Source organism: Hippichthys cyanospilos, chromosome 9, assembly GCF_059441005.1.
Source record: "Hippichthys cyanospilos isolate Australia breed blue-spotted pipefish chromosome 9, RoL_Hcya_1.0, whole genome shotgun sequence".
NCBI lineage: Eukaryota > Metazoa > Chordata > Actinopteri > Syngnathiformes > Syngnathidae > Hippichthys > Hippichthys cyanospilos.
This window is the reverse complement of record NC_142377.1, coordinates 21198741-21221830: the sequence shown is the minus strand read 5'-3', so window position 1 is coordinate 21221830 and position 23090 is coordinate 21198741. Positions and strand designations below refer to the sequence as shown.

At 40.2% G+C, this 23090-nt stretch overlaps 1 protein-coding gene across 2 annotated transcripts in view; it reads right to left on the bottom strand.

Annotated features, from left to right (window-relative positions):
• Positions 1-1434: 1434 nt before the first annotated feature.
• The window catches only part of LOC148419419 (A-type voltage-gated potassium channel KCND3-like), a 43073-nt gene continuing 21417 nt past the window's right edge, over positions 1435-23090 (bottom strand). Inside the window, exons 3-7 of one of the 2 annotated variants that reach the window (XM_088424364.1) lie at positions 12442-12604; positions 7879-7980; positions 3476-3568; positions 3143-3393; positions 1435-2973 (exon numbers count right to left, since the gene is read on the bottom strand). In XM_088424364.1, the coding sequence (XP_088280490.1) occupies positions 2748-2973; positions 3143-3393; positions 3476-3568; positions 7879-7980; positions 12442-12604 (835 nt within the window). In that variant the 3' untranslated portion in view covers positions 1435-2747. The remainder of the gene's footprint in view (positions 2974-3142; positions 3394-3475; positions 3569-7878; positions 7981-12441; positions 12605-23090) is intronic. The other variant, XM_088424365.1, reaches the window with a different exon arrangement.

Here is a 23090-nt window from a genome sequence, read left to right as displayed (position 1 = left end):
AAAGACAAAACAGGATAAAAGTTCTATATAAAACATCTGATAAAGGCACTAATACTCTTACTGTAATTGGCCTTTAATCTGATGTATATAATGATACATATTGCATTAAAACAGTCAATTTTGTACATTTAATTCTGGTCCCAGTCTAAAGCGAGTAAATTGTAAAAGTAACATTTATTTTTTTATTGTTTATTCTGGGGCTTTATAGAAAAAAATGTACTCTTCAAATTTACTGTGTACATGGGTCAGAGTATAATTGTATTCATATGAAACTAACACTAGTTATTATCATGACAGTGTGGAATAAGTTCATCCGGTTTGCAGCTGCTGTTGGTGCTTCCGCTCAGCTGTCACAACACAAAGGGGGCAGGAAACGCACAAACTGACATACATTTTGGCAGACACATAAACAGAACTAGCTGGCGTGTCAGCCAAGACAAAAATGAGGACAAATAAACAGATAAGAAGACATGTTGTTGTGCATACATTATAGCGTATTCGCGGTCTGCACATCTGCCTCACAAATCTCAATTTGGGATTCCAGTGTGGCCGTAGAATCGTAGTTGTTCGTTGAAGGGTATGAAAATGGTTGTCTAAATCTGTCCTGCGATTGGCTGCTGACCAGTCCAGGGTGGACCTTATTTCTCACAGGACAGATCACAGATCCATAAATGCAAACTATGAATCATGGTCGGAGTAATCTGGACGTAATGGCCATTTCCCAGTGGGCCGAGCTTCTCTTTACCGACCCAGGGATCTGTTTTGATATCAAAAATATCTGCTTGGATTCTGAATACTGGAATGCTTGGAACTGTTTCATGCTTACAGGGTTTTAAGAACCTTCATCAAGAGTTCTCAATGAGGCTGTTGAAGAACACTCTGGAGGCCAACTTCATGCAAGAACATGAATGCTACAACACTGCTCTCTAGTGTTCATAATAATCCACTGCACTCGTCTTTTATTTTTCGTTACATCTGTTGAGGAAAAAATATTTCGCTTTTAATAAAGTGGCCGTTAAGAAATGAAAGTTTATGAATGAATAAGCTTTTTAATAAAGTTTTAAAAGCTAAAAACAGTAATGATTTACATTACATTGGAGTATTAAACTACATTTGTAGATGCAAGGCATTCCAAAACATATGCACAACATAATAATAATAATAATGTACCACTGTCAATCTCTTTCGATGGGAGGAACATGCTCTCATGTAAGTGCAATGGAGGAGTGTCGTTGTCGTGTTTTTGTTTCTGTTTATTTTTGTCCTGGAGGGTCACATTATGGTACATTTTTGACTTTTATTATTTGCTATGGTCATTGTAAAGAAATGACCTTACATCATATATTATATTATATTATATCATATCATATATCATATATTATATATCATGTCAAATATCATATCGTCCCAACCAAGACAGAAGAAAGACAAATATTGACAGTTGCAGCAGAGTTTAATGGTCATGTGACACTTCTGTTTGAACAAACACAGAGACCGTGTCAGACACCCACCACACAAGCACATACGTACACAAACAAAAGATGAACAGCAACAAAAGCATCCAAGCCAAGACTTTTACAGAAGTGACAAGCGAGCAGATGTTCATTCACTTTTCTGCATTAGCAGAGATAAGAACAATTCCCTAGTTTCATATTTGTGTTATTTTGAAGTTTTGTCACAATTTTTTCTCCCGTTTTAGTTTCTATTATAACACAGAACGCAACTCAAAGAAATGCAATCGCATTGAAGGACTTTACGGCTTGACAGATTTTTTTTCATAGGAAATTCATCAAAATGTAAACTTAACTGATTGGCTCCGACCTTCCAGAAAATGATTAATTGGTTAAATAAGTTGTTTTAACAGGAAGAAAGCCTCAACAACAATAACAAAAATGTGCTCATTCGATTGTGTTATTTTATCTGCATCAACAACAATGTTGAATATATTTAAAGCTATTTGCCACTTGTAGAAAATCGTTCATATTCTTTCAAAATTCAGTCAAATTTAGGTAAAATATTTTTTTTTTTTATAAAAGAAGAAAACACTGGACAACAAACATGAATCACAAATGCATATTTTCTCACCTTGTCTTCATTTTGTACCATTCCTATTCATGTAATCATTGCAGTTTATGTGCCCTTAGAGGGATGATATACTTTAGCCACCGTGATGTACGCACACACTCTACACGAACAATATATGAGAACAAATATCTTGCTAAAGCCTACACTGCTTCGATTGGACAGACTGGAAACAGTGTTTAAAAACAAACAAAAAAAAAACACTTTCATTAGATGCGAAACTGACCCAATACTTTTGTCCATACAGTACATTCATTGAGTGGCTTAATTCACAAATGAATTGAATTGAAAATGTGAACAGAATGTAAAAAAACAAACAAAAATAAAACACATGATGTTTTCGACCTGAATAACAGGTACATTTTGGCTAGAGATCTGGGGCCCGCCAAGTTTTAGAAAATAAAATGCTTTTTTTTTTTTTTTTAACAGACGCGTCACAGAAAAGGCCATTTGAAGACAAATACACACAGAAAAGAAACATTCAGTCAAAACTTTCGGGCATGACATTCTTGGAACTATTGACCTAGACTTTGTAGAAGCTCAACAGCGTCACCCGCTGGACTGATATGCTCGTTGCAGCGCGGTGTCTCAAAGCCTCCGCTGCGAAGTGGTCGTCCACGTTCATGTCCATCGCATATTTACAAACGTCTCTTGTCACAAAAGTGTCACAGAGCCGACACTTTGACGACATTGGCCGAGCTGGTGGTGGTCCGGATGCTGGGGCCTGGGGAGGGGGGCGGCGCCCTGTGGGCGGAGAGGCCGCATCGGTTGTCGTTATCTGGCGTGGTCAGCACTGGGGGCGACGGGAGGCTGACGATGGCCGTGGTCGTCCGGCTTCCCTTGCAGTTGAGCCTCCCGACGTCGTCCGCCTTCAGGTTGAGTTTTGAACGACTGCGAAGAAAGAAACCGGAGCACATTCAATATATTCGAACGCTATTGTTTGGGGTTAGTTGATGCTAAAGACCGGGAAGAGTGAGCGAACATAAAAATTGAATTCCAGCTCTCGCTATGTTTTAGGGTTGAGGATCTGGTCACGCTTGTGCAGGTGCATGCATTTCACCTGGTAGAACGCGGTTGTCTATCAGAACAGTGAATGTGGATGGTGCTGAGCTCCTGCAAGGGGGCCTGCTGGTTGGGTCCAAGTTGCGGGGCGCCGACGGGTAAGGTTGTGTTCCTCTTGGCCCCGCGACCGCAGCAGGTCGGCGTTGTTGTATCACGGCTGCTTCCCGAAGCTCTGCGGGCGGGGAAGCTCTGCATCACGGCCTCCAGATAGTTCTGCTCGTACAACTGCTCATCTACGAACTCGTGAGCCTGGAGAGGAGCACGTGTCAAATTGTTTAAAAACGCGAAAATGCGGTCGAAGAGGAGAGTAGTTGGGACTTGTTGCACCTACAGTGGTTTTCTCCAGACAGTGCAGCAGATGGTGGTGTTGGCTCTCTAAAAGACACGATGACTTCGGCTGCTTCTGATCATCTGCATTTGCACCCTGGTGGGACAAAGTTAGCGGCTGTTGGAAAAGTAACACTCCTTCTCACACACAAACGCAACGGTGGCTTTCACCTGGCCGGCTTTGACCACCCCCAAGAAATTTTCTGGACACACTAATGACCCTGAGTTTACATATTCTGTCTCCAAAATAGCTTTACGTATATTGTTTGTGTTTCCTGACTAAGAGTTGATTTATTTTGTAATTGTAAAGATTTAGTTTATTGTGAAAAGCAAACCGAATGTTGTTGCGTTAAGTGTTTCCTGTTTAGCGTCTTGCAATGAACCTAGCAAGAGTCACTGCAGCTCTGTGTCCTCAGTCAAGCTCAACCTGTACATTTATGCGTGTATTTTTTAAATCTTCTGTATGTTATGTAGTATATGTATTAATTGATTTGTATCAGAGATGCACACATTTATGTTCACTGGCTTGCGGCCTCTTATAAAATCAGTAATATGCTGCTGAGCCGTTTTAGTTTAGTAGCGAGAATATTTGTGTCATTTTGGCAGTTCTTCAAAGATTAAATCGTCTAGGGACTATTCTTTTCTAAATTTCTCTCTAAAAGACAGTTTCACTTCGAAACATGAGCAATGATTGGCAGGTCTGTCGTGAGTAGAGGCACTACAAGTCTAAAGAAGCCATGCCTGAAAAAAAAAACACAAGATGTCTGTCATTTTGGCTGTCATAGTGTATTGTGGCTGTTTCTAACTGTCTTTCAGAGACAACATTTTCATTGGCATTTCCAGGTAAAAGTTTCACTTTATCAAGACGAACGCTATAATTGATCCTTAATGTATGCACACAAAAAAAATCTCAAGAAAAGCCACAACTGAAAATCTATAGGAAGTCTGCCATTTTATTTTGAAACCGACTAATTTAAGCTGTCTCTCGCAAGACTTTAAAGACAAACTTATCCTATAGATCTGCTCCGATTACCAAACTGAATTCCCATAGACAAGACAGATAGCTGATGCTAATTTATTAAACATATTAAGTTATTCCTCAGTGTTATTCCCATTTGCATTGCCCTTATTAAATGTGGGTAAAACTGCGAAGAAATCCTGCCGATTCGGATTTGACCGATCGATGATAAATTGAAGAAACGTAATGAAAGAAGGTCATGGGCCAGAACTAATGGAACAGAATGAAAACGTAAGGTCCGAGATCGAAGCGGACAGACTTTTCCAAGAAGGTGCCGTATATGATAATGCGCCCGAAGTGAGCCGCTAATAAACTCCGTCGAAACAAATAAAAATCTTAATGGGAAACCGGGATGCGACAGTTAATTTAAGCGAGGGGGAAAAGCGTCACATATCACTTGACGACCACCGGCCGACTTGACAGCAGCCGCCGCCGCGCCGCCGTAATTTGACTCGCCGGCGGCCTAGCGGCAGATTTGCCGAGGGCCACTCGCAGATGGCATTTATATGGTAATGCTCAAGCGCCGGCGTCGACTCCCGATTCGATTAGATCCAAATGGATTTGAGGAAATGGAAGGATATGAGCCACGTGCCGGCGTTAACGGATACATCGTAACGGCGCCGGAAGAAGAAGGATGAATGAAATGAAGCATGACGCGATAATCAAATGAGCAGATTGATACGTGAATGCAAAATTTGAAGTTTGACATTGAGATTTTCAAGGTCTTTCTTTGGAACGTGGTGTCCGGTGAGTTCACGCCACGAATCGATATTCCAGAGGTTAGCATATTTTTACTTGTGCGCGGCTCTGTTTTTTTCTACGCCGGAGTGTATTGTTAGTGATTTTGACAGGCAAAAAGCAGAAAAAGTTTGCACAGCCGCCGAAGAAGCAGCTCTGAGGATTAGTAGCACCCCCACGTTGGCTGCCGTGAACCTTCAACTAGCTTTAACCCCCGCAACACACATTTCAACTTTCAAGCTGAGCTCAAGATTGTTATTGATCTTGTCTCGTCTCAGCATGAAAGTGAAAAATATATATTTTATATCCTATCCATGCTGAACCACATGGGGTCTTGTTTCTCTTTGAAGGACTACGAGTCATTTTTTATGATGGTCACCCTCCCTTGTTCCATTGTTAGGGAGTATGAGAGCCACACTGGAAAGAATTAACATGTTGTTTTTGTACAAAAATCAAATGTAATTCATGAACTGAAGTTAGCCTTATGAAGCTGAAGTTGTGTTTTTACCAAAGGGGAAAAAAAAAAGTTCCTTTTTTATATTATACACGGAATAGACATGGGCAGCATAGTGAAAGAGCGGTTAGCACGTCCGCCTCACAGTTCAGAGTCCCGAGTTCAATTAGCGCTTCCTGTGTGGAGTTTGCATGTTCTCCCTGTGCCTGTGCGGGTCCTCTCTCGGCTCTCCGGCTTCCTCCCACATTCCAAAAACATGCAAATTCCAAATTGTCCTTAGGTACGATTGTGTTTGTGACGGTTGTTCGTCTTTGTGTGCCCTGCGGTTGGCTGGCAACCAGTTCAGGGTTGGACGGCTTGGATAGGCACCAGCAAGCCAGCGACCCTACTGAGGCCATAGAAAATGGATGGAAATGGATTGAATGGACAATCTTTTTGTAATCTTAAGAGAATAGGTATACACAAATACTGTTGTTTCTTTCCAGAGAAACTGTCCATATTTAGATCAAAAATATCCTTTCATAGGAGGGAAAACTTTTTAACCTTAAAAAAAAGCACTATATTAGCCCAGTGGCATAATCGCAACTTAAAATTGAACGTTTACTTGTTTGTCCTCCACATTACCGCAACAAAAAACTTGTTTCCCCCTGAAAATTACTTATTTGTTAACTTGATAGCATGTCATTTGTCATATTCTATCTACACACAATCGATCTACACACAAATACTTCATGAAATACTGCAAATATGTAAATTTTTGTGCTTGTGTGTTTGTTTTGGGGGTGGGGGGTGGAATGATATCGTAACAGCAAGATAACATTGACTATCATTATATAGTCTATAAGGCTAACAATACAGTACAAAGAGTTTTGTTTTTTATGAGCGGTCTTTTTTGTTGCAACGTTTTAATTGTTCACATACTGAGTATAAGATCCAACTTTTTGTGGGGAAAAAAATGTAGATATTTTTGGACTGAAAAAATAGCCACTTTTTCCTCCCCTCAAAAGGCAACTATATTTTCCTAGGACTGTAAATATATTTCTTTTGTGGCCTCCTTTGTACGCCGTTCACCTCCTGCACACTCCTTTCATGCACACGGTATTTAATTATGACCGGGAGCAACAAAACAAGCCGGATAAAAGTTTCAGTCTGAAACTTTTTTAAAGTCTTTTTCGCAGGCAAGGCTTAAATCAAATGTTGGACGGCAGACAAGTGTGAAAAGTACCGCGTGTGTGATTTCTCTCTTATCACCTCCGCCCTGAGAAGGCAATCATTCCGACTCTTTTGCTCTTTATAGCCTTGGGAAGGACTTTTCAACTGTTCTTTTGATAATTAAGTCCGTAATTGTCATTTTGGGGGCGGGTAGAAATGTGAGATTGTGTGCGCGAAGTAATGCTGTTTAGTGGACTGCAATAATGAATTGCTTTTAGACAGGGACCAGTGTCATTAATCTCTCAAACTGAAATATTATTTGTCCGTTTTTAATAAAGACATCCTGGCGCAGGGTGGATTCTTCCTTTTTATACAACGCGATCCTCATAATATTACAACCGCGTTCTCGTAACAGTCGAGCCTTCGTCGGACTTCATTCTCGTAATGTTACGACGTTACTCTTGGAATGTTTCTTCATTTTTGTAGCGTATTCTCGCAAAGTAACGGCTTTAGGACTTCATCTCAAAACGTTATGACGTCATCGTCCTTGTTTTGAAGGACGGTTAAATTCTCAAGCAGGACTCATTTCTGTTACGATTTAAAGGTCGTAATGCTACAGCCTAATTCTTGTAATCCAACGATATTATTTTCCTAACACAACTCCATTTTTTGTAAGATTACAACTTCATTCTTCTCAAATTCTTGTCACAACTTGAATTTTGCAACAATATGTCTTATTTCTCAATTCGTAATGTAATGACTTTTGTTCTGAATATGACGCTTCACTCTTGTAGCCCTGATATATATTTTTTAAATACCTGTCATTCAGTTCTATCCTTGCACACAAGTGAACGTATATTCTAATTACGGTGCTGTTTTAAAGTGTAGAACATCAGTCCGATGTCAAACAATAAGCGGACATGCATCGTTGCGCGATATTCAACACGCGGTTTCGGTGGTTAAAAAAAAATGAGCACCGCTTTTGACAAAACTTCCTCACGAATCGACTTGGCTGTTGGTATTCGAAGAGTCCGAGGTCCCTCACCGTCAGCTCCAGCAGCTCGTTTAGGAGACCGTTGCGTTTACTCTGCAGGAAGGCATTGGCGCTGCCGGACTTGGCTAAACGTATACGGGCCATTCGAGCTTTCTAGACACAGAATAAAGGAAGAAGACCGCGTCAGACATGTCCCCGGCATCTTAACAAAAGTCACTTCAGCTTCATGTAATGGAGAGCTTCCAACTCAAGCTGGATTTAGTTGAGAAGCATGGTCGCCTAAATCATATTTGAAGACATGAAAAAAAGACAAAACAGAGGACAGTTTAAAAAAAAAAAGATTTAACAATACTTAAAATGACTTGAATGTTACTTTAAGCACATTTTTTTGAATTATGGTGAGTTTATTCCTTATACTTGACTCCTTTTTTGACTGTTTTCCATATATATTGACAGACAGAAGAGCAAGTGCCATTCATGTCATGTCATTTGAATGAAAAGTACTATATCAGGTTATATATTATCGGCATATAAAATAACCTGTATTTTGACATAAAATTCTGTCCATATGGCACAGAACTAATGATATTAAATGTTTGAATGAAAGTACAGCTCAAAACTTTGAATATCGGGACTGACGAATCCCTGAGCAGGATTACCATACAGCCTTACAGAAATTAATAGGGTTTCATTTGTAAATTCTTTTTGTTCTCCTTTCGGCTTTTCCCTTTAGAGGTTGCCTCAGCAAATCATCCGCCTCCAACTAAGCCTATCGTCGTAAGTCATAGGTTTGCTTCGCATATTTGAAGTTTTATGTCGTATATCCTTCCCGACACAACCTTCTGTATTTATCCAGGACCCTAACCCTTGCGGCGGCATTTTGATGAAGAAATGATTAAAAATGTGGCTTTTTTTTCAGCTAACAAATCTAAATGATTAACCAGCATTAAAACCAGAGAGCTGAAGTCATAAAATATTTTCATGGGAAACTCTTCTTGGCCATATTTAATTCACAATCAGAAGAAAAAAAACAGTCACTGGAATGATAACATATTCTTCTCATAGAGTATGACAGTACCATCGTAAACATTGTATCTGTTTGTTATATGAAAACAAGCTATCCCGTGACATCAATCCTCTAAAGTTGCTTTACCCACACGCTCGTTTGCGTCCTGCATTTTAGTCGCAGCTTTAAAGAGGGTAAAAAAAAAAAAAACGCAACTGGAGTTCAGCACTTTAAATTCTATCTCTCTCGCTGTCTAGAGGGAGGCGTCGTCCTAAAATAGATGAGTCAGCCCCTCGGTAAGATGGATGTGATAACTCAGCAGAGGGAGGGCGATCGAGGATGACGCAGAATGAGAGAGAGATGATATCGGAATGAAATTTGCTCAAATGAAGAGGATATTAGGGCAGCTGTGAAGGATATGAAGCCGCCTGGAGCGCTTGTAAAAGTGAGCCATCTCCTCCACTGGGTTCTGCTCCTCACGCGGGCCCAATAAGGCAGACCTGGCGTCATTCATAATCTGGCAGAATTAGGCGGGTAACTTTTGGAAATTGCAGCCGCGGATTCTTACGCGGCTATGTGACGATGGGGTTTTTGCGCCTGGCGTGTAAAAGGGAGCGCGCCCGTTCTCTGTTGCGTTGAGCTAATGAGAGAATGAGTTTGACGGCGAGAATGCTGCCTCGTGCTCGTCTCGGTCGATCAAAGGTTGCGCTTGACACCGGGAGGAAGAATGTGAGGGAATAACCCACTCTGATCCGGCAGGAAGTCGATTGCGATTGGTCGGGCTTGCGAGTATCTGTCACTCTTTTGACGGCGGATTGGGTCCTAATGGAGGTTGAGTTGAGTTGACTGAGCTCCGACTTTGTCCGAGGTCAAGCTTGGTCAAAATCGACGTCGTTTGGCAGGAGGTTTAGAGAAAAACCTCTGTATTGGCCAATGGAAAGAGTGTTAGGACCGAACTGGAGGGAAAAAGTTGGTAAAGTCAGAATGTGAGAAAAAGGCTATTACAGTTTTTTTCTGGTTGCTTAAGCATAGTTTTTGCAACTATTGACAATGGACGCCTTTGCTTTATGCGGGTATAAGCTAGGCTATGTCAGTTGGTGGTCATATTTGTACCATGTTTTCTGGAAATACTAAAATTCAGTTTTGACGAAGAAAAACAAATTGAAAAAAGTCATAACATTTGAGGTTGTAAATTTGTGAAAATGAGGATGCAATTTTAACTGTAAAGGTGTCATAAATAACAAGAATAAGTTTGAATTTAATGAGAATAACATCCTGGAATAAATGCTCGTATGAACCTGAATGCCTACAAATTTAATTTGCATTTGCCTTCTGAATGAACGTTGTCAGCATCTACAGTAGACGTTTGCTAATGATGACTGTCTTTTTTTATCCCTCTGTCAGGTAACGTTAGCTAATAAGGCTTGTCTTATTGTTGTTTCGAATCTTTTCAAACTTTGAAAGTTAACCTGAATTGATCTTGGTTGAAAAAAATCGAAAGATTTGAAATGAGTGACAAAAGTACAACCCTGAAAGGAGGTTTTAAAACGCAGTTATACTTCATGCTGAATGCTCTACCCACAATAGAAAATGAATGGACACGTTCACAAATGATGGAATCTTATTTTTCACATGCCCTAGTTTCGGGCAGTTTTCAATGACTTTATTTTGAACAAAACTTTGTCCCAGTTTTCATGCAACCGCTCGGCTTTTGGAGGAAAACCGCACGACTCCCGTTCATTTCCAGGAATACGGCGCCGAAAGAACGTAGCCCATGTGTGACGTCTCCTTCTTTTCTCGTTGAGTGAATCTCACCACACGTTCGTCTGAACATGGAATCTAATGTTATTTGTGCTATGTATTGAGTGTGTCAGCTAAATTTGCAACCAACGGAAGCTCCATCAACGATACGCTTCATATTGGTGAAGAAAATAAAAAAATAAAAATTGCTGATGTCATGTACTCCTCATTCTTCTTACCTCTACGACACAGGTGTCAAACTCAAGGCCCAAAGGGCCAGAACCGGCCCGACACATCATTTTATGTGGCCCGCCAAATGATTTCAAGTTTCTCGCTAAACTTGCAGGTGTCTTTAAAACAAAAAACAAAAAAACACAAAAAAAATCCGTTCCAGATCTATCTTTTGAACAGTTTTTACCAGCCTCTGATTTCAAAACTAGGTAAGGATGTAAATAAGCGAAAAACAGCGTTTATTAGACACGTTTTTCTATTTTTAAGTCCTAAATTTTCAGGATTTTAGAGAAAATCAGGGGTACGTTAAAATTTAAGTAATGACTGACTTTTTTAGACTATTTTTAGATGTATTCCGGCCCTCTGACAGAAACTATAACTTCAATGTGGCCCACAATAAAAATGAGTTTGACACCCCTGCTCTACGACATCTTCCAACAAGAGTCTATTTTTTTGTTTGTTTATCATTTTGAAGATCTGGAACAAATTTCATTGAATTTACATGATTCCTTATGGGAAATATGGCTTCAAACTTTGCCAAGCTGAGGTTCCACCGCAACTGTTTATTATTATTTCTCATTTGAGTATTTGTTTACATGAGACGAGCAGGCATTATCACAACACTTAAATACGTCATGCTCCTCGGTTCGTTTGCAGTGAAGCAACTCTTTGCGTAGCGCATCTCTTAAGTAGCACTGTGGAAAAGCTCAGGCTCAGCAGGTGAGAGCAGTGAGTGGATAGCTCACAGTATTTGGGGGTGGAGTCAATGGAGATGCACATCAAAGAAGTAAACTTGCTAGCACGCCATAAGTGCTCTTTTTTTCTCCGCCATCCTTCAGTCTTACGTTTCCCTCTTGAACTCCTCTTCTCAACAATATTTTGTTGCCAGTTACCTCAAGCTTGCTTTTGGGTCGTAACCAAGGGTGAAATTGAAATGGACGGCGACATTAAGCGTGAATGGAATGCGAAGAAGGGATGAAATTGAAATGTATGATGTTGTGAAAGAAAAAGCCGTTCCATCCCGCGGCGTTATATTTGGTCTAAATGTCGCCTTTTTTTCCCCTTGGTGACAGTGGACAAAAGTCTATTTTAACTACAACACGCGAGCGGAATGTGACTTTACTGTGTTGAGAGCATTTACGGCTGTATTACACTGACTAGTGAATGTTTATGTTTTTCCTCATGTGTGTATCCTAAATGTGGTGTAAATGAAATGACTATACCGTATTACGGTACGTATGTTGTTGGTGACTGATGATTTTTGGTCACGGACCCCACGCGACTTATTGTCCATGGCCTTTTAGCATTAAAACTGTTGAGTAAAAAAAATCAGCTGAGTCTTAAGTAGTGAAAGTTCTCTCATACGAAGAGAAGCTCTAAAATCTAGTGTGCGCTGTGTATAAATGTGAAATTAACGGTTGACTCATTTGCTGTACTTGTTTATTTCTCTTGGTGTGCAATAGTGTGCCTTATAATAATCTGTATATGGAAATATCCAAAAATGAGACCACACCTTATAATCCAGAGCACCTTATAGTACGAAAACTACAGTAAATTGTGTAAGAGGACAAATTCTACAAGTTCAAACTTGAATCCTGCCCTTCGCCTCCCTTGTCGTAGAATATTCAACCGCTTACCTTCTGGGCACGGCGTTTGTCTGCCCTCTGGTTCTGGTGGTAGATGCGACTGAAGTTGGAAACGATGACGGGCACGGGCAAGGCAATCACGAGCACGCCACTGAGCGAACAGATAGATCCAAAGATCTTTCCGGCAATGGTCTTTGGCACCATGTCTCCGTACCTGCAAATGACATGGATAACAGGATGAGATACGTTTGACCATGACTTTTGTTTACAGTATGGCCTTAGTGGAAGTTTCACCCTCTACAGACTGGCTTGAACAATAGAATCTGGAGCAGCAATCCAAATCAAATTGTAATTATGTGTTGCACAAAATGCATTTCGATGCGTTCAGACTTATTAAAGGGCCCGATGACTCCAAATGAATGAACCGTGCACCAAAACGACTGCGGTAATAGCTGTTGACGACCCAAATGTTCACGTGAAAACAGTGTATGTTGTGCTTTGATTTGGACTTTTGAGGCATTATGCTGTGTTTATCCCTACTCCACCTCCGTTCTGACGCCGTAAGACTTCTCAGTCCCAGAAGTAGGCAGGTGTTGGACTGTTTCCCGAGCCCCAAAGCTCTTGAGTCCCCATGCTGAAAAGTGTACTGAGGAATGGATTATTGGATCGACTTCCTCCTGCGCAGTCTGCTGCCTTCTCTAAACTTCAACTTCATAATAGCAAATTATGGAGAGAGTAGAGCCCTGCCTTTCTGTGCACACTCACAGTGGAAACAGAGTTATTTTGTCAAGCACATTACATTAAATCATGGAGCAAGCCCCAAAATATATTTATCACTGTGTCAATTAACTCATTCAGTAGGAGTTCTTTTCACAGTCTTTTATAGCCAACACTCGAGAAAACGTATAAATCAGCATGTGGGGATGACTGAATGAACTCTGAAAAGACAAACGTCTTTTGGATCGAACACATTAAATGGCCATTGCGCCGTTTCTTTTGGTGTTGTCGATTTAGCCATCTAATGGCAATACAGATAAGTATTCTGTTAATTGAGACGTCTCAATTCTTTAGTGCGGCAGTACAAGAGTATTACTCAATTTTACAGAAGATAAAGACTATATGAATGAGTACCGTTTAACAGTTACTTGAACTCTTGCACATGTCACATGTGTCGCACTTACATCCGTATTGGTTATATGTATTCCTCACGACTGTACGTCCATTTGTCTTTCTGGAGGGTCACATCATGGTGTTTTCAACTTTTATTGGTTACATTGTCCATCGATATAACTCAATTGTGAAACGTCCTTCGAAACGAGGAACTCATTCAAGGCAACTTCACAGGGAGGCGCTAGCAACACCTTAGCAATGGTGCTAATCTTCGATTACAATTTGGACCATTTGGCTGATGGAAAATGAAAGCCAAGCTCTTAAGAGGTTGTTTTTATTCAGACCAAAAATCTGTATTGAAAATTCATATTTTCGTCAGTAACTCAGGACTAATCTCTGCGACAAACGCCTGGTTTTGCCAAAACGCAGGCATACACACACACAAATTTATTAATGATCCTGGATTTTCACTCTTCACGGACTGACCTGCTCCCTTGTAGTATCGATTGCAGACTTCAAATGTTAGGAAGTGTGCGGTACGATGTTAACGCTGATGAAAAAATGGTGGCCCCCTACATCATTGAAGTTGCCCATCCCTGTTCTAAATGATGCAAAACTGACGCAACAAAAGCATGTCTCTGTAGCTAAATGATTGTAAACTAAAAGATGTGCAATCTTATCTTGAAGATTATTAAGCGTGTGACAAAAAATAGGAAAGCGAACGCGGAAACGAAAAAATATGTAAATCGACTTTGTCAGAAACTTGGAAAGAACAGCATGCTCCAAAGAGATAATGTGATGAAAATCACATCGTATGAGAGAAGAAGCGGCACCGTGAAAGCAAAGAAATCAATCCAGTCCGACTCCCGGGAGACGGAAAGAATGCAGCAGTCACACTTTGTTACGACGGCGATGAAGATCATCAACTATCGCCATCGCAAGGGCAAGCAAAGGACGATGAAATGTTTGTTATTGTTGCTTTGACAGGTGTAAAGAGCTCACGCTGTAATTTGTCCCTTTTATTTATTCCAGCAAGATTGATGACTTGAAATCCAGAACGTGAAAATCCGTTGTAAACACATAAAGGAGCCGGGTTACTGGACCCACAAGTCATCAATCACTCACACACACACACGCACACACACACTAGTTAATTTACCTCTTGAACCTTATATCAACAACATACAGTATTCATTTTACTCAAGAATACTTTCAATACTAGATGGGATGGTACACGTGTGTAATCAATTATTCCTTACACGAATGAGTGACTACTCCTTAAAGAGAATTAAAAATGAACCATATCAGAACATTGTGATATTTATGCTAAGAATATTAGTATAATTTTACTATAGTTGATTTGGCTCACATCCTGTTTTTATTAGACTCTAAGTCATCAGATGGCCACATGTATTTTTTAAATTTTTTTTATATATATTCGTGAAAACTCACTTTAGTTGCTAATTTTGTTCTTTGTGTTGTCCCGTTTAATTCATTTATAGTCAAAATCCATTTACTATTTAGATTCGTTATCTTTTTAAGAATCGTTTTCAATTTAATTTTCTTGTCAGATTCTTTATTGAAATTCTACAATGTTCTTGTATTAAAAAAGAACAAATGAAAAAACTCAGGTAAACCAGAAAATGGAATTAAGAAAATGTGAAAATAAAGAAACTCTGCTCAAAATAGTATCGAACAACACTGAAAAGCTGGCAAAGGCTTGCAAGTGGTTCTCATGCGCGCCACTAAAATGGGAATACACGAGAGACTCATGAGAAGCCAAAATAAATACATTTTAAGGACCAATACAAACTTTTTGGTATCTGTGACACTGATATACTCCAGTATCTACTCTATTGATACTTGGACTCGTCTGCACAGTTCTTGTTTTACTTTTAATTCCTCTAATTTTCACAAGTGAGGATTCGCTGTCATTGCCAGATAAGCTAACGGTTAGCCTAGCTTGTTTTTCAAAGGATTTTTCATTTGACCATCTGAAAATGTGAGAAGCCACGTGACAGTAGAGGTGATAAATGGACTTTCTGTACTTGGCAACTTGTAAAACTGTTTGAATATTTAACAGCGCAATGTGTGCGCTTTGGGAAAAGTTTGGCTAGAAATAAGAAGAGACTAAGACAAATGTCTTAATTCTCGCTCCAGACTGTCGTTCAGTTCTTGCTCTCTCAATCGGCCGCGTGGCCTCATTGACCGTTTCAAATGAAGTGCGCGCAGCTCGGCGTTGACGTTAAAGCCCTCGGCCTGGCATCTAAACGCGAGTCGTGATGGATGGCGCTCACTTCTGCAGCAGCTTTAATATCCCCGGTGTAAAAACAGACCACTTTGTTTCTTTACCTCCCCTTTTAGTTGCAGCCTATTCCCTCCTTTCTGTGGCGGGAAGAATATCAATACAGCAGGTGGTGTGCGGCGCCGCTTTGCTCCCGCACGCGTTTGATTGATGCTCAAGCACGCCATTACTCATGTTCACTTTTGTTGACATGTAGTTTTTGTTTTAAAACAGATGAAAGTAATAAACAGGCTGCGCTGCATGTAAATATTGCAAAGTTGTTGTTGGGAAGTTGTATTTTGGGGGAAAATTGCATTCGTCCACAAACATGGCAAACATGCATGGAAATGTTATTATATTACCGGGTTTAGCGACGCATATTTTCCATCCATCTGTCCATCAGCAATAATTGGCTATTGAGCTTTCTGCCATTGAAATACGATCAAATGTCACAGTTCGACATTAAAACGATGCTAGACTGGATTTCCAGAGGGTATGAAATAATAGTTTAGAGCAAAATACAATTTTGTCTCGAGCATTTGCTAAGCTAAGACTACCCGTAATGATCATAAATAGCTGCCCTTTTGCGTGCTTTGTTTGGCCGCTCTTCGGTAAAGTGGACTGACATTCTCCAAACTGACCGATAACTCTTTTTTTTTTTTTTTTTTTTCCGTTGGCCTCATTCAAAATGGTTCCTGTGAGAATACATGAGCAAGCAATAGGTCTACATTTCGTGTGTGTTTATTTGTAAATAAGGAAAAAAGAAGCAATGTTGTTTGCCTTGCTATCTGTGTCTTTCATACATGTAAAGTCCTTTGACCCGCAAAACCAGCGAATTGGAAGATTTGATCAAAAACGTCTTGTCGCACTAACGTCGTAATAGTTCAATCTGCCCATCAAGTGCTGCTATGACAAAAAACGATTTGTCTGGAGCTTCAAATGCGTCGCACCAGATGGGCATCATCGAGAATCAAGAAGAGCACATGAGGAAACAGCCTTGAAGTTTAAATGACGTTTTAATGAGTTCATTATTCAATCGGTTGCGCTAGTTCAATGCGGGGGGCCCTTATAACAAAGCTAATGTTGATAAAATCGGGTTAAATGCTTCATTTCTCCTTGCAATTTGGTTGTAAGGCAGCAGTAGTGATCTGACGCTTACGAACCAATTGAGTCTTTGAATGGCTCAGAATGGCATAAAATATGATGGAAAAATAATTCTCTTTAAGGAGCTAAATGTCCCATGCAAGGCAGTTTGTTTTGCCCCTGAGTTTTCCATCTTCATTGACCTTTTCATACCAAACACTACCAAGTTAAAAAAGTAAAATATCATCATTATTTTTCAAAAGTACAGTATAAGAAGAAGAAGAAACAACTTATATTCAAAGTTGCATTATTAGTTACATTCAACATATAAAATTAACCAGTTTTGCCAATACACATTGGAAGTTGATTTTTTACAGTGACAATTGTGATAATTTTTTTTTTTAACTTTTTTTAACTTAACGCTGCAACCCAAGTCCTGCGCTCCTAATGCATTTTTTTTTTGTAATGTGCACAAAGACATTACGTTAAGCCTCATAATAATCCATGGATTTCAAAGTATGCCAAAGCAGAACGTTCCATTTTTTTTTTTTTAACATCGTGCATCCCATCCCCCACGTGAAGTAAGAATTAGTGTCGCTGAATAGCGGACGGATTTATCATGCTGAGCAGTTAACATTTTAATGTGTGCGGAACATGCCGACATGATGAAATATTCAGTAAATTTGGAGCAATGTTTTGCAAGGTCAAAGGCAGCTTTTCAATCTGAAGCAGATGCATTTGATTGTTTTATGACTGACTTACTTTTAGGAACCACAAAGTCAAAAAGTTCCACCCGTAATTCTCTCGTTCAAGGGGAACAATTGCAAAAAAATGAAACTCACAAGAAAGGTGACATCACAGAACCATTTTTTTGTCTAAATTAAGTTCCTCGGACTTAAAAGGAATACTAAACATATCAATCAGCAGTAAAAAGTTAATATTTTGTCTATAGTTATGACTCTAACTACCGGTAAATAATTTTTCATGAATAATTACAGTAATACCTATAAAAACATGTTTCCAAATTCAATGTGAGCGAGTCTCAGGTAACGACCAATCACATCTCAGCTTGTAAACATCACATGACCGAACATATTTAAAAGATGAGCCAAGATTGGTTGTTCCCTGAGCCTTGAGGATGTGATGTCATTTTCAGTTGCCGACTGGCGGAAACACGTTTGAAGTTATCAACGTACATGAAATACTTTAGTTATCAGATTACAGTTATTAAAACTATATTTTTTACTGCTAAAAATGTCTAAATTACTATAGTATCCCTGTAAACATATTTCCTCAGCTCTGAGATGCGTCAAGTAATGCTAAAGCGCTACCTTTGTCTGTCAAGCTCCTCCGCTCATTAAAAAAGCGTTCCCCACGAAAATCGGCCACAGGATGGTGGCAACGCAGGACGTTTGCCGAAAAAGAAGCAGCACTACCTTGGCACAAACTTCAAACAATATAATAGCAAAGCACTTCTACTTTTAAATTAGAGCCGGTAAAAGACAAACACATGGAAATAAAATAAGAACCGATGTGATTGATGGTCCTTTTAAAATGGCAGGTGACCTTTATACAGCAATTCCCCTAGAGTGAAAACAAGCGGATGGCTCATTAAACAAAAACTTTTCAGACTTTCCAAAATTCAAAACAGCAACTTTAACATACCCAGAGACATGTCAGCATCACATTTTTGGGTAGTAAGTTGTTTGTGCCCTGGAAATAGATCCACTAAAATATGATCATATGAGCGATGATATCCCTCAGGAGAGGATTTTTGCAGGAAAAACTGAAAGAAAATTGAGAGTCAGTAGTTTTTCCTCAGATGCTTTGGAGCATGACAGCGTATGAATGTGCTGAGTGGTTTATTACTTCATAGTGATGCCTGCAGACAATTTAACTCACCAAGCAGCTGTTTGAACACCCCGCACAACACACCTTCAAAATATACGATTCTGACCATAACCCAGGATATACTGAGGGACTATCGCAGGGGTAGCGAACTCCGGTTCTTTTCAATGTCTTACTCACCATTCACACCCGGTTCAAATAATACAGCAAGCCCCGTGGAAGCCCGATAACGACCCTGATCATTTCAAACAGATTTATTGAATGTGAGACGCATCAAAAACAGGCTAATCCGGAGTTCTCTACCCCTGGACTATCGCAACAAGTCTAAGAGCATGTCTATTTTCTTCCATTATTGGGGTGAAAACTGATTGGACGATGCCTAGAGATGGGCATCTTTATCAAATTACCAGTAATTCGAGTATATTCTCCTATCTGTGGACTCATGCAAAAGCTATGGTCAGATGACTGTGCGCGAAAATATGCCTGTCACTGTCATAATCATTCTGAATTTGGATTCCTACTTCTGTAGAAATGCAAAAGTTGAATCTTTTTTTTTACTGTGCCAAAATTCCGTTCCGCTAATTCCCCCACTGGGCTACCCCTCGCTGACGGTCTATCCCTGCTTACGTCCCAACCTTCCAATCAGCTGTCTTCACTGGTGCACCCCAGATGAGACCAGAAATGAACAGGGCTTTCTTTGGGATCTTTAAAAAAGCTTCCTAAGTAGGTTAGAGAAGAAAGTAGGCTGCCGCGGGAGGCCGAAGGAGCTCCTGTTGCATCGCTGGAGAGGAGGCGGGAGCAGGTGCATGCGACATTGGCCTCATATGTTTCTTGGAAGACACGGTTGGTCGAGAGCGGGGTGATGGAGTCAAGTTTGAAGCTCCGTCTTTCGTTAAACAAAGCTCAGAAGAGCACCTGCTCCACGTGGTCTCGGTGCAAGAACCGAGTGGTATTTCGCAAAAAATATGATGACGCGGAAACCCTAAAGGTCTGATGATGACTAGATAAAAAGTGTGATGCGGAGGAGTGGAATTAAACTATTGATTTGACATTTTACGCCGGCCATCCTTTGTGGGATATTAAAATGAAAACGATTCTGGCTGTCTAACAGGAAACTGGTTGAACTTTGTAACTACCCTTTACATGGCAATAAACGTGACGTTTGGCCTCAGACTCTGCTAAAATCCGACACCTAATATCTATTGCGTTCGTGCTCTTAAAAGCCAAACGATCGTTTCTTTTACTTTGCAGGTGAGGTGAGAATTTTCAGTATTGTCAAATGTCATTTGGGGCGGCGTGTGGCACAGTGTATAGCATGTCCGTCTCATAGCTCGGGGACCAGAGTTCAAATCCACCTCTCCCCGGACTTCCTCCGTGTAGTTTGCATATTCTCCCCAAGCCCGTGGGGGTTCTCTCCGGGATCCGGATTCCTCCCGCATTCCAAAAACATGGCGGGTGGAATTGGACATACTGAATTATTCTCAAGTGTGATTGGGTGCGTGAATGGTTGTTTGCCTCTGTGTGCCATGCTATTGGTTGAGAGTGTACCCCGCCGACTATATGAAGTCAGCTGGGATAGGCACCAGCAAGCCTGCAACCCTTGTGAGGATAATCACCTCCAGAAATGGATAGATGGACCTCCAAATGTCATTTATCACGTCAATTCTTTGACAAGCTTTTCTTGGTCACGAATGGGCAAAATAACAATCAATGTGAACGGTCACCTATGCTAACGCTTTCAATAGTAAGTAGTGAATATCTATGCAAAAAAAAAACATTATTGGCCATACATATAGAAGAATGCAATATAAAAAAACGTCAGTAATCGAGTGCGCTTTCTTGTGCAGCATAACTACATTGTACTGGGCAGATGCGCAAAACCGGTAATTGGAGTAGTTTCTAACCTTGAAACGTTAATCCGGATCATCATTAATCCCGTCCTGAATGAAAGTGAATCAATACTTCATTCGATTGTTGCAACCAAGCAATGCGCTCCATTAATCTATTTATGCATCAACACATGGACTGATTGACCATCGCGCCTATCTCTAAAACCTCTGTTTAATTTATAATCTTTAATCTTTGTTCCATTCAAACAAGATGTCTCAGGTCTTTCCTCAGCCAAAATAGGACAACCAATAAAACATACGTTTCTGCCTTTCTAACGCGGGGCCATAAAAAGAAGCTCCTAATCATTGTTTTTGCTTACATGCGCCTCAATGGACCATAAAAACAAGAGTGCCAAATGAATGTAAAATTCCCTGTGAGAGAAATGCCGTTTCTTCCCGCTTAAACATTAAAGCTGATGATTTAACGTTGTTCTTTCACTTTGATGATAGCGAGAGTAAAACAGAGGCGTTGCTAGCTGTGCGCTTCCACTTCAGCGTCGACCATCTCTGTGCAACTTATCAGGAGAATTGGTGCTAACGCCTTAAAAAGGCGGCCGAGCACCCGAACGAAACAAAACAAAAAAGGAGCTCTTTAATGGGATATCTTAATTAAAGTCTCGAGACAAACATGGAATCTAATTAAACGATAACAGTTATGGTTGTTGTTGTTCTTACGAGGCTACGGCACTAATGAAAGAACTACGTAGGTGTACATAACGAAAGTGTCTGAACAGCGCAAACGATGAGCCGCTTTATTAAACGACACTTACAGTAAGTAGTTTCACAGGGAGGTCTTTAGTTCACAACACAATAGGAGTCTCACGTTTATCGAATGTAGAAATATCGCTGGACGAGGTCTGGCACTTCACATCAAGCTACTTTCAAATGTTTGCATTTTAGGCTTAGCACATTATCTTCATTTCCATTGGAAAGTACATTTCAAATAAGTGTCCAAAAAAATAAGAAAAACAAGAAAAGAAAGAAACCTAAACAAACTAGAGCTTTTATTATGTCCTGATCTTTTGTGACTGGTCTATCTATCGCTGCCCCTTGTAATTCTTGCAGCAGATTTGATAGATGATACCCTGTATGTTAAAAAGACCGAGATGAGATCTTGGGCTCTTAGACATAATGACATCAGAAGTGCATTAGCGTTAGAAGCAAGCAGTCAACGCCAGAGACTTGTGCCATATCGCGGTGGAATTATCTAGCAGGTTTGTCGGCAATATTATGGCCAATTGAATCTTAAGTTATCTGGAGGTGTTGATGAGCGCGAATGCTTGTTTTGTTTGAACAATTTAATTCTTCGCTCTTACAGTGACAAGAATTCTTAACCACTACTTTTTTTTTGTAAATGAATGGGTAGAAGACACTCGTGACTCGTAACAATTTGGTCAAATCTGACTTAACGGCTTCTCAATCAACTATTTCATGTTGTTACATTTTTCACTTGCCAAAATAACCCACATTTTATCAAGTGAATGGCATAACACCAAAAGTATATAAGATTGTTGGTGTAGATGTCGGTGTTGCTAGACGGAACAAAACTCAAACAACTGATCATTCCAAGTGTACTCCAAGTGTATTCCAAGTGTTTACTGTAGATGCCTGTTTACTCGGCATGCACTTTGCATAATGTTGCTATATTAGTAGATTCAATTCATGTGCTTGAGACAACTCTTACACTTCTCATCCCATTAGAGGACAAACACGTCATCCGAGTAAACATGTTTTTGCCCAAGCATGCTCACAGCACAGATCATTATTTCTGATGGATGGATTAAAAAAAAAAAAAAAAAAAAGAAACTCAGCCAGGCATGAAAAACATGTCCGAAATAGGAAATGCATCAGTGGACGGAAGAAGGTTTCTAATAAGAAAAGCAGAGATGAAAAAATTGCGCTGACCCTTCGCCATTGGATGAGGTCGACCAGCGGACATTTCAGATCCGCGTCGTCATAATGAACTAGGACGAGTTCATGTTGAAACGTACATTTGGGTGTTTCACAGACAGCTTCCATCCGTTTGAGTCTGTCTCTCCATGTACTCGACCTTTACGCCAACAACAATCTTCCCGCTGTTTCCCTCAGCAAACATCTGCTCCGTTACGATAGGTTTTGAAATATTAGGCAGCGATTTCTCCCGGAGTGATCCGCCACTTGCAGAATAAATTACATTGGACGTTTTCCCTCGGGAGCGATTGTGAGGGGAATTGGCACCGCGGGAAAAACGGTTTTATTTCCCCATGTTATTTACACAGCCGTTGATTACCTCGCTTTTATTTGTTCTCTCCACATCACGCCGACTGTGATCTCTCAAGGCAAGTGGGAATGACTGAGCGAGCGTTTGGAGGTGCGCTTTTGAGCTCCCTGTGAGTTTAGCCATCAACTCTATTTTATTTTGAAAACAGTCACGTCACGCCTCAGGATTAAAAGCATTGACATTATTCAACCTCTGACTGAACTAACCTCCATTCTGAACTTGGACT